Source organism: Halichoerus grypus, chromosome 3 (assembly GCF_964656455.1).
Source record: "Halichoerus grypus chromosome 3, mHalGry1.hap1.1, whole genome shotgun sequence".
Classification (NCBI taxonomy): Eukaryota; Metazoa; Chordata; class Mammalia; order Carnivora; family Phocidae; genus Halichoerus; species Halichoerus grypus.
In genome coordinates, this window is record NC_135714.1 from 1,788,567 (window position 1) to 1,800,954 (window position 12,388).

Here is a 12,388-nt window from a genome sequence, read left to right on the forward strand (position 1 = left end):
TGGGCTGCATAGAGGATCAGATCTACTCTCCGTGTAGGACATCAACTATGTCTGTGTGGCCGCTTGCTTGAGCAGTGCGTGCATCCACAGGGATGTGGAAGATGAATACAGATGAAAGTGCGTCCAGGGAACAGGGTGTCTGTGTTCTTGGGCCCACGGGGGACACTCATGGAAGCGAAGCAGGTACTGGGCCACAGAAAGCAAGGGTCAGAAGTTTCAGAGAAGAAATATGTATAATTGTGTTCTCTGACCACACCACGTTTAAATCAGCAATTTACAAGAAGTAAATTTTTAAGTCCCTAAGTATTTGGAAATCTGAAAGTATGTATGTTTAACTCATGGGTTCAACAAGAAACCACAGTAGACATTTAAAAATATGTGGAACCAGAAGAGAAGGAAAACACTGCATATGAAAACTTGTGGGATGGGGACACAGTTCGTTCTCAAGCACTCTTTCAGTGAAGTCTTAAGACTGCCGAGTGAGTTTTAAAAAACCTGAAAATTAATGAGTTAAGGATTTTTGAGAAATTAGGGAAAGAACAACCAAATAAACCCAAAGAAAGTTTAAGGAGATAATGTATAAAAGAAGTCGTGAAACAGAAAAATACAGAGAAGATCAACAAAGCCAAACTTTGACTCTTTGAAAATATTAAGTAAATAAATAAACCTTTGAGAGACTGACCAGGATAAAATAGGGGAAAAAAGACACAAAACAATACAGTAATTAGATGGAAAAGAACCAGAATGTTGATAATTATCAAAGTTGGACCATGGCTGCACCCATGTCACCACACTCTGCTTTCGTGTGGGTTTGACATCTTCCATAATGAAGAGGGTTTCTTTAGTTTGTGACTATGTAAGTGAGAAGGAAGACAGAGCTACGGGTACCGACTCAACCGTAAGAGAACAATGGGAACAACTTCACAATTAATTTTAAAACAAATACAAAATCAACCCAATGACAAAATAGCCTGAAGGATCCAGTAACCATCAAAGAAATCAGGGTAGTGGTTGTGAATAATCCCGATGAGACACTACATTCTGACATTTGTGCTGAGAATTCTCCCAAAACTTAAGAGATTATCCAGCCTTCTACTGATTCTGCCAGAGGATTGACGGGAGGAGACAGCACAAGACACCCCACTTTATTTTATGAGAGAAGGAAGATTTTGATACCAAAATCTGCTAGAAGTGATTACAGAAAACATGAAAAATCACAGATCTGTTTCGGTCATGAATATTAATTGGGTGCAAAAAAATTTCACATTCCAAATCCAACAGTATTTTAAAAAGCAGTATGTGACCAAACTGGTGTACCCCAGGAATGAATGCAAGGAGTATTTACTATTAGGAAATCCACAAATGCTATTTGCTAAATTGATAATTAAGGAAGAGCCATATGATCATTTCCATAGGTTTAGAAAAAACATTTGATAAAAATGTTAGCATTCAATTAATTAAAAAAAGAAAAATGGTAAACTAGTAGTAGAAGGAAATATCCTTAACCTGAAAAGGAGGTTTACCAAAAGAGACAGAGAAAAGAAATCTACATGAAACAGTTTCTCAAACGGGAAGCGTGGAAGCATGTGCAGAACAAAGATGCTCTCTGTTTCCACTTCTTCTGTTCAGCCTTAAATCGTGGTTCCTAGGCAGCATAATAAGAGAAAAGAAATTAAAGGCTTAAGGAGTGGAAAGCAGGAGATAAAGTTCCATTTTACTTACAGATGATCTAATTGACTACAAAGGGAATTACAAAAGAATTTAGCAAGAAAAAGAATTTTTAGTGAAGGGACTGGCTGTAGGATCAGTGTACAGAAGTTACGTTTCTCTATACCATCCGTAATTTAAAAATGTAGTTTAAATAAAGACAGTATTTGTAACGGCACCACAATCTATGCAGTCTCCATGAATAAATCTAACAGAAGTTGCCCACGACCTATGCGTAGAAGAGGATGAAGCATGAGTGAAGAATATTGAAGACCTGGAATAGAGCCTGTATTCATTGATAGGAAAAGTGAGTATCATAAAGGTATCTCACTTCCCAAAATTTATCTGTAGATTTTAAAACCCAAGAAGGATTTTGTAAAATTGAGTGTTCCTAAAACACATTCGTGTAGGGTAGATACGTGACGACACAGTCACACGTGGGATGCTGCACAGCCGAGGAAAGGAACGAGCCAGAGCCGTCTGCAGCGTGGATCTTACAAACTGAATAGTAGACAAAAGGCAGAACACGAGAATATACATAATACACTGTTTATATAAAGCTCAGTTTAGACATAACCAAAGTACATTTTTAAGAATTACTTTATTTAAAATCAGTTATTGGGGCGCCTGGGTGGCTCAGTCGTTAAGCGTCTGCCTTCGGCTCAGGTCATGATCCCAGGGTCCTGGGATCGAGTCCCACATCGGGCTCCCTGCTCGGCAGGAAGTCTGCTTCTCCCTCTCCCACTCCCCCTGCTTGTGTTCCTGCTCTCGCTATCTCTCTCTCTGTCAAATAAATAAATAAAATCTTCAAAAAAAAAAAAAATCAATTATTAACATAAAATGTATCATTAGTTTCAGAGGTAGAGTTCAGTGATTCATCAGTTGCATAAAACACCCAGTGCTCATCACATCACGTGCCCTCCTTCATGCCCATCCCCCAGTTACCCCATCCCCCCAGCCACCTGCCCTCCAGCAACCCTCGGTTTGTTTTCTAGAGTTCAGCGTCTCTTATGGTTTGTCTCCCTCTCTGATTTCATCTTATTTTTCCTTCCCTTCCCCTATGATCCTCTGTTTTCTTTCTTAAATTCCACATGTGAGATCATATGGTAGTTGTCTTTCCCTGACTGACTTATTTTGCTCAGCATAATACCCTCTAGTTCCATCCACATCGATGTAAATGGCAAGATTTCATTCTTTCTGATGGCTGAGTAGTATTCCATTGTGTATATACACACCACGTCTTCTTTATCCATTCATCTGTTGATGGACATCTGGGCTCTTTCCATTAGTACATTTTTTAATGTACACCTTTCAGTCCAGCAGCTCCACTCCTGGCTGTCTGTCTGCCCAAGAGAAATAAGAGCATGTATCCACACAAAGATTCCTACATGAATGTTTCTAGAAGTTTCACTTGTAATAGCCAAAAACTGGGGACAACCCTGTATCCACAGCAGATGAGCAGATAAACTGTGCTCTGTCCGTCCAGTGGACACCACTCAGCAGTGAAAAGCATACTCCTGATGAAACAACCAGAGCCAGATCTCAGAAGCAGGGTGCTTAGGGCAAGAAGCCAGACAAGAGGTAACAAAGTGCAAAGTTCCGTGTACATGAGATGCCAGAAAATACAAGTTCATCCCTAGTGACGGCAGATCCCTGTTTGCCTGGGGCCGGGGCAGCAAGGAGATGACAGCAAAAGGACACTTCCTGGAAGTGTTCTGTGTCTTGATTGACGGGATAGTTTCCCGATGTATTTGTCAGCACTGTGAGCTCTAGAATAACTGTAATTTATTGTACATAAAATATACCTCAGTAAAGTATATTTTAAAAATTAAGTCTATTGTTCAGGGATACTCTACAGTACATAGGTGTTAAGACTATAAATAAAAGCAAGGAAATTATCGTAAAAAGCCAGAATGGTGATTACTTCTGCGGTGGGTGGGGGCTGCCGGGAGGCGCTGTCCCCCAGCCTGATGCTTGTGCTCCCCAGTGTTTGCCGGAGCAGTTTCCTTTCGAGCACACGTCTGTTTACTCTCCTGTATGTGTGTGACGTTCACACAAAAATCAAACCAACTTCTAAAGGATTAATCTGATCCTCCTAGAAGAACAGGAAGAACGGACGGCTTTTCTTGCCCATTACAAAGACGATCATGAAAACATTGTGATATTCGTGCAGAATCCGGAGCCCAGAAACAGATACAAACGCTGAGCTTTGGTTTATGACAAAAGACAGATCGACAGTGGAAATGAAGGTGTGTTCATAAATGGAGCTATGAAAGTTTATGTAAGAAAAACTTTTAAATTGGATCTGCCCCCCATATCCTACCCAAAGGTCAGCTCTAGATGAGTTAAGATTCTAAATGTCAAAAGCAAACCTTTTGATTTGGAATATAGGTGAGTATCTTTTTGACCTCAGAGTAGGGAAAGATTCTTAAAAACACCAACCATAAAATAAAAGATTGGTAAATGACATTAAAATCAACAATTCTTTAAAGAAAGTGAGGAGACCGTGTGCGCAGCACCTCACGAAGGGTTGGTATCAGAACAGATAAACATGACAGAGCAGGAAAAGACAAACAGCGTGGACAGATGTGCTGTCACAGAAAACGGTGACCATGGACCTGTGGAGAGGCCTCCTGCCTGATGGGGGGCTGGGCGCGCAGGGGCAGCGGCTCCCCCACCCCCCGGGGGGCGCACAGAGTGGCTCCAGCGACCATGGAGAAGTTTGGCAGAATTGGGTCAAGTCGATGCCGGCCGTTTCACGGAGCCCCGCGCTCCGACCCACGTGAGCAGCAATATCCACTTGTCTGTCCGTTCCGCGGGGTGAGCTCTTGGAGCCTTGGAAACGAGCACCCAGCGGCCTTACGGAGGAATCGCACAACATAGTGTTGAACGCAAGCAGTAAGAAAAAAATACAGGATGATTCTGTTCCTGTAAGTTCAGAAATCCGCACACGCAAACACGGGCGAGGGGCTGCGAGATCGTGGGGCGATTGTCACAGACGCCAGGGTGCGGGCTGCCTCCCGGGTGAGGACAGCGAGGTGCCACGGGGTCAGCGGGATTGGGCTTTCGGACCTGGCTTGGGGGGCTGTGGCGACCCAGGCTTGGTCCCGGTCACCTGGGTACACGTCCACAGCGTGTGTGACACGGTCCACAGAGGACTACACAGAGGCCTGATGGGCAGGGGGTGTTGAAGCGTCGGGTGCAGGGGAGCCAGGGGTTTGGGAAGGAGGCAGAGCCGGTGGCTGGGGGCCTGGGGGCCCTGTGCTGGGAGAGCCGTCGGGGGCCTTGCTTCCGTTGGCTCGGAGCCACCTGTGGGCATTCCAGCCACGGCGGGTGGAGAGACGCGGGGGTGTGTGGCCTGCTGGGGACCGCTGGGAGCTACCGCCAGAGCAAGGGGGGGCGGGGGAGGCAGACGGGGGAGTTCCCGAAGCTTGAAAAGGTGACACCACTAGGACTCAGGGTTTGACCAACTGTGGCCCGGGAAGGAGAGGCTGGATTCTCGGGAGCAGGGCGGGGACGGACACAGACCGCCCGGCAGGCAGCACAAGAAATTGTGGGCGATTGAACCGCCGTGTAAATGAACACATTTCAGCTTCTGGGTGGGTGACAGCAGTAACCATTTTCAGGCTTAATTCAAGTTTCTGCTCAGATGAGAGCTGGACAGGTGAGAACTTCAGAAATTACGTGAAGTATAGGCGGTTGAAAGGAAGTGTTCCTCATTTAATACAGAATCACCCACTATTGCCTGGGAAGCAGGTAGCAGAAGGTGGTGTTTTTCAAACACTGTTGGGCGTGCAGGGGTGAAGCAGAGCTGGGCTCCAGGGCTGGAGGCCTGCCTTGGAGACCTGGGGGCGGCGGGCAGCGCTGTGGCCGAGTCTCACCGTGCCAGGTCCCGTTCCATATCACACTCACGCGTGCGTTTGTGGATAAATGAGGGCAGAGGGGATCTCCACGGCTTACCACGTGGAGAAGGGCAGGGTGGTGGCCATTGGCACGTTCTCAGATGGGCTCATCAGAAACTTCCTTTGGGCAGCTAAGAAGGACACAGGACACCAGAGGACATTGAGGGTGCCGGCCAGTGTCCTGAAGAAGGGGGCCCCCGTCCTCCCGAGGGCCTTTCCCCGCTCTGAAGGGGTGGCCAGGTGTGGAGGGGACCTTGTCGCCGGGCCTGGCACACTGAGGGGGCCCCCCTCCCCCCCGGAGGACACTAGGCTTTGCCGACACCAGCTCGCCTGTGGGCTGTTCCTTCCCTGACTGTTTGGCTCTTTGTCTTCACAGATTCTGTCTGGATTCCGCTAGACAGACCCGACAAAGACTGTCCATCAACTGGTCCAATTTTAGCTTGAAAAAAGCCACTTTTGCTGCCCACTGAATGAGGACCGCCTGGAGAGGGACGCGCGGGAGGTGGGCCAGGCCCCGGAGCTGCTGTGCTTGCCCAGGGCTGGGCCGGGTGGGCCGCCGCACCTGAGACCCCCAGACCGAGGACTCGCTGCCCGGCCCGCGCCGGTAGCTCGTGTGCGTGTGTCTGTGAGTGAGGCGCCGAGCGCAGCGCTGTGCCGTCGGATCGAACAGTAGCTCCTGCCGGTTCTCCGCCGCGCGGCCCGGAGCCTGGCTCGTGGCCAGAGACGCGTTTCATCATCCACGTGGCCCGTTGCCTCTGCATATCGCCCTGTCCTGTCGTCTGTCCCCGCCGGGGCACTGCCGTCACGCAGCTCTCGTGTGCCCTGCACCCCACCGAGGCGGGCCAGGCGGGCAGGCGCTCTTCGTTCTCCTGCACAACCTCCTGTCTCAGAGTGTACACGTCGCGCTGTTTGTGTCCGAACCCCTGACTTGTAGCCAGCTTGTGTAAGACCCCTTGCAGAATGAGAAAGTTCAAAAACAGAACCCCACCCAGTACTCACACCATCAAGTCTGTTAGAGAGTGTACGACTGTATTAACACGGAGGCCTGCCTGGCTACTTTTTTAACATATTGTTAAGTAATATTAAAATCATGTCTTTCTTTTTGAAAGATGGAATACATTAGTACAGCAGAAGACCTCGTCTGGTTGCTTTCTGCTGGGGGCGGTGTGGTGCCGGGGGCGGGGCAGGGCACGGGGCGAGTGGGGGGCAGTGCCCCCCGAGGGAAACCTGGGCCACCAGCCTTGGAGCATCTCCCGGGTCACCCCTGGCAGCAGTTTAGGGGTCCTGGCACCCCCACCATCCTCCACACAGCAGTGTATCCGGGGCCTTCCGCGTGCCAGGCAGGGCCGACGCTCAGAGGGTTTGGGGAGAGAGCAGTGGTAACACCAAGCAGCAGCGGCGGGGTGGAGGCGGAGCAGGGGTCCCCGCATTCTGACCTACGGGGCAGGGGACGCAGAGCCACGTGGGCCGGAGGGTCAGCAGGCTGGGACTACACAGAGCCCTGTGGGCAGGTGCCTGTCCGGGGTGGGGGGGGGGGGAGGGGGCGGTGATCTCTGACGAGACCATGAAAAGTCACGGGTGTTCAGTTGGGTGTAAACGAGGAACACCACGGGAGTATTTAGGATGCGAGTGGGAATGCTGCCTGGGTTCCTTCCGTCTGGGCTCTGCAGGCCGTTTGCGGGAGTCCCTGGTGGAGCCGCCTCCTGGTTGCCGCCCTGCCCCCACCCACTTCCCAGAGCGCCGCGGAGCCGCACTGCTCCCGCCTCTCGGGACACCTGCCTGTGTGCAGCCGTGGGGGTGTGGCGTGTCCCCGCTTCCGTGTGGTGACAGGGCGAGAGGAAACGGCCTCTGGAAACATTCTGCCGGTTCCGTCCACAGCACTTCTGGACGGACGGGATGCAGGTAGAAGTGAGAGGAGGCAAGAGGGACTCCCGGGCTTTGGTCTGAGCTCCGGGCAGGACGGGGCTGCGCGCCCTGGAGCAGGGGTCAAGTCTGAGGTGCCCATCAGACCCCCCCAGGTGAGATGTCTGGCGTTGGGAATTGCTGTTCGTGGACAGAAGGCCACCCCGGAGCAAGTGTGGACAGGTCGGGGGTCCAGGCCCCAGAACCAGTGTCCAGGGTGGGAGGAGGAGGGCAGCCTGGAGGACACAGGTGGGCAGACTGGCCATGGCAGGCTGCTCTGGTCAAGGTGTGGTCCAAGGACTGGCCCAGGGCTCTTACACTGAGGTGACCTTGACCGCAGCCCAGCGGGAGCTGGTTTGCAGGAAAACAAGGGTGGGAACGGCAGGTCCTGGGAATAGGAGATGGGGCAAGAGGCTGGCTGGCTTGTTTTGCTTTTTTTTCTAACTAGGTGGGAAGAACAAGCATACCGCTTTGCTCGTGGGATGACCCTGCAAAGCGAGGAACGGGCTGGGCAGTGACCGCAGCAGGAGCCGTGTCCTCGAAAGGCCCTGATGCGCCTCCAGGACTCCCAAGCCCAGGCCTGGGCCTCCACCCCTCCCGGTGAGGGCAAAGGGGAGCCTCAACTGGGTCAGTGCAGCAAATGCTGGGAAGGGCCTGGGGGGGGCGGGGAGCCTGCTCTCCGGGGAAGCTGCCTGCCTAGGCCCCTGCCCCATCCTCTTCTCCCCGGGGATAGTCTTGAGGTCGTGTCGGGGGCACTCCCACCTCTGGGCCTCCGCTTCCGTCTGTCCTGGGGCGCCACACTGGGTGCTGAGGAACTGCAGGGTCCCACCTGTGACATGAGCAGGACCTTGTCAGGGCCATGAGTGGTGAGGGGAACCCCTGGGTGCCCACTTCTGAGGTGGCCCCACCTGCCCCCTTCCACCCCTGCTGTTCCTTTGACTCTTTCCCCAAGAGGGGGGCGTCACTTTACCATTCCCTGTTCTCTGAAGATGCATCTGGGGCCTGGGAGGCCCAGGCCAGAGTCCAGGGGTGGGGGAGGTGGAAGGTCAAGGCTGCAGGACCTCCCTAGTGCAGCCCCTCCCATGCCCACGGAGGCAGGCCCAGGCCTGGAGACTTGTTACCGTGTGTCCTCACGCCCAGACACTGCATTTACAGGTGGGGAAACCAAGGCCCAGGGTGCTTCTGCGGGACATCCAGCTCCAGTGCTCCTGTCTTCACGGGGCCTAGACCTGGGCGCCGACCCCTGGGGGAGCCTCACGTAGACCACGCTGGAGTATCACCTCCTTTACACGGTAACGGCAATCATGAGATGAAATAAAATAACAATGGCTAGAAAAGAAACAGTAAAAATGTCCTTTTATTGAACTTTGTCTACATACTCGTGCTATTAAACCAAAATATTATCAAAAGGAGTATTATGGTACCAGAAAGGATGAACGTTTCTTAATTTCATTAGTATTAAAGGAGAAGAAACTTACAGGTCCCACTGTTTCTGTTTTAAACACCAATAAAAGCTCTCGGTCACCCACAGAATGACTAGAATTGAAGTAACTTGAGTCCTGGTTCTTCGTCTTCACAGTGACAGGCGAAATCATCTGTCCTGGATCCACTATTAAAACGTAAGCATAAGCACCGAGGGGTGGGAGGCGAGGCGCACGAAGAAATCCCATGCGGTTCCGAACTGTTAAGAACTGACGCTTGAAACCAACCACGTGCCACCGGGAGCCTGCTGTACCCGGGAGCCCTCCAGATGGCCTTCCGTGGGGAAGACGAGGTAGGTTAAGAGGAAGAGTCCTAAACATGTGCCGGTGGCCCCCGTGAAGGATGAACTGCCACGGAGACTGTCCCCCTGCCACACACAACTGTAAAACCGAGGAAGGTGTTTAAACAATGTTTTTGGCTGTTGGAAGAGACCCCGCACATGGCCGTGTTTTCTGAGTGAAGGGGAGGAAACCAGGTAAGCCTCCTGGCGCCCCAGCTTCCAGCGTGGAGGCAGCTTCCAGGCCGAGCATGGGCGGGGGGCTGCCTGCTGAGTAGAGCAAGCAGAGATTGGCATTTGGAGAGGTCAAGGTGGCTAGAATTTGTGGGGCAGGGTTCCAGACAGGAGGGGCTGCACATGAGGGGCTCTGGGGGTCTGCAGAGTCCCCTACAATCTACTGATGTTGCAGGTGTGGCATAAACTTCCAGGAACCCAAGGGAAAACCACCAGAAAGCAGAACGGCTGGCATAGTGTTTGCACCAGCCACAGTGGAGAACCTTGTAACACACACTGCAGACACCAGCGCAGAGTCCTCAGAAAGCTGTGACCTTAGCAGGGGGGTTAAATTAGCCCTAGAGTGGGCGCCTGGGTGGCTCAGTTGGTTAAGCGACTGCCTTCAGCTCAGGTTATGATCCTGGAGTCCTGGGATCGAGTCCCATATCGGGCTCCCTGCTCAGTGGGGGGTCTGCTTCTCCCTCTGACTCTCTTCCCTCTCGTGCTCTCTGTCTCTCATTCTCTCTCTCAAATAAATAAATAAAATCTTTAAAAAAAAAAAAAAATTAGCCCTAGAGTAAAATCTAAAAAGCAAGCCTCAGAAGGATCACACTGATCCTAAGTATCTTAACTGCCTGCTAGGACAAAGTCCAACATTCTTTAAAAGAATACAAAAATATCCCACACTAAACAAAATTCACGATGTTGGAATCCAGGCAGAAATTACCAGGCCATGCCAAGAGGAAGGAAAATATAAACCGTAATCAAGAGAAATACTAAACAAACAACAGACCCCAAAATGACAGTTGGTGAATTTGCAGACAGGGACCTTAAAATGGCTATTGTAAGTCTTAAAAATATGCTCAAGATGTACAAGAAATCATGAACAAGATGAAGGAAGAAATGAAAGATCCAAAAAAGACCTAAGTGAAGTTCTAAAGAAAAAATACATTATCCGAAATGGAAAAATACCCTGGATAGAATTAACAGCAGATCCGAAACCTCTGAGGAAACACCATGAACTTGATGGCATCGGAACAGAAACTACCAGAAAGCAGCACTGAGAGAAGAGAGCATGGAAAATGGTAGCCTGTGGGACAGTATGAAGCAGTTCAACATGCATGTAACTGGAGTCCTGCGGAAGTGGGGAACAAAAAAATACATAAAATGAGCTTGTCACAAGCTTGCTGGGATATGGATGAGGCTGTGTTGAGTCTGTAGATCAATTTGGGACGAAGTGACAGCTTGAGACTACAGAGTTCCCAGTTTGCAGATGTGATTTCTCTTCATTTACATGTTCTTGAATTTCAGCAGTTATTTTGTAGCTTTTATTGTAGAGATTTTGCATGCTTCTGGTAAATTTTTTCTAAGCATTTTAGATTTTTGACATCATAAACGGGGTTATGCTTTAGTTTCCTGGAGCTCTCATAACAAAGTACCATAAACTGGGTGGCTTCTCACAAGAGAAATTTATTCTCTCACAGTCCTGGAGGATATAACCCAAAATCCCTGGGAGGATATATGCCCCAAAACACGGGTATCCACAGGATTGGTTCCTTCTAGAGGTGAAGAACCATCTGTTCCATGCCTCCCTCCTGGCTCCTCGTGGCAGTCCTTGGCTTATAGAGGTGTCCCTCCAGTCTCTCTTCTTGTCTTCACATGGCCTCTTCTCTGTGTCTGTGTCTCTCTTTTTGTTTTTTTTTTAAGATTTTATTTTTAAGTAATTACACCCAACGTGGGGCTCGAACTCACAACCCCAAGATCAAGAGCTGCCTGCTCCACCAACTGAGCCAGCCGGCACCCCATGTCTCTTAAAAGGACGCCAGTCATATTGGGTTTAGGGCCCACCCTCATCCAGCACATCATCATCTCATAAGACATCTGCAAAGACCGTATTTCCAAGTTAAGGTCACATTCACAGGTTCTAGGGGTTAGGACTTAACATCTTTTTAGTCACCTTATCTTTTGGGGAAACAGGTTTTTAAATTCATTTCTCCAGTTGTTGCAAATATATACAGCATATGGTAGATTTTTCATATATTGAACTTTGTATCTTGAGATTGTCGAAATGATTTACAAATTTTAAACTTTAAGATCACCTAGGATTTTTTACATCTATAATCACGTCATCTGCAAATAAGGACAATTTCTTCTAATTTTTCTGTTCTTTATTCCTTTTATTAACTTACTGCACTAGGTAGAACCTCCGGTACAATGTGGAATTGCAGTGGTAAGAGTGAGTGCCCTTGCCTTGATGTAAACCTGAGTAGGCACAGACCGCATTCAGTATTTGTCACCAGGTAGAATGTTAGGTGTAGGGTTTCGGACGTATATCTTTATCAGATTGAGGAAATGCCTTCTATTCCTAGTTTGCTGAGTGTGTTTATCATGAGTGGACATTAAATTTTGTTACATGCTTTTTCTGCTTCTATTGAGATGATCATGTTTTTTCTGTTATTCTAGTGAATTACGTTAGTGGTTTGTTTTTTTTCTTAAAGATTTTATTTATTTGACAGCACAAGCAGGGGGAGGGGCAGAGGGAGAAGCAGACTCCCCACTGAGCAGAGAGCCCAACATGGGGCTAGATTGCAGGACCCGAGGATAATGACCTGAGCCGAAGGCAGACGCTTAACCGACTGAGCCACCCAGGTGCCCCAGTGCTTTTTTTTAATAGTCAATCTGTATCTCTAATTAAAATTCTACTTGTAAATTCTACTTGTCTATGACTTATTATCCTTTTTATATCTAATTCAATTTGTTTATATTTTGTTTAGGATGTTTGCATCTGTGTTCATGAGAGAGATTTGTCATTTTCTTGTTTCTCTCAGGTTTTGGTGTCATAAAAATGAGTTGGGGAACATTCCTTCTATTTGCTGAGTGTATGTAAGATTGGTATATCTTTCTC

General features: G+C 49.2%; 1 protein-coding gene and 1 long non-coding RNA gene across 8 annotated transcripts in view; both read left to right on the forward strand.

Moving 5' to 3' along the window:
- FAM193A (family with sequence similarity 193 member A) overlaps nt 1-6,742 on the forward strand; it is a 164,220-nt gene extending 157,478 nt beyond the window's left edge. For all 6 annotated transcript variants that reach the window (XM_078068308.1, XM_078068309.1, XM_078068310.1 and 3 more), the window contains one exon: nt 5,986-6,742. In XM_078068308.1, the coding sequence (XP_077924434.1) occupies nt 5,986-6,079 (94 nt within the window). In that variant the 3' untranslated portion in view covers nt 6,080-6,742. The remainder of the gene's footprint in view (nt 1-5,985) is intronic.
- Nucleotides 6,743-7,120: 378 nt separating this feature from the next.
- Nucleotides 7,121-12,192, forward strand: LOC118531581 (uncharacterized). 2 transcript variants are annotated; one of them, XR_013446232.1, is made up of 3 exons: nt 7,121-8,138; nt 8,667-8,803; nt 9,091-12,192. It is a non-coding gene; the product is annotated as an uncharacterized LOC118531581 (long non-coding RNA). The 2 variants fall into 2 exon arrangements; XR_013446231.1 differs by having other exon boundaries at nt 7,121-8,111.
- The last annotated feature ends 196 nt before the right edge of the window (nt 12,193-12,388 follow it).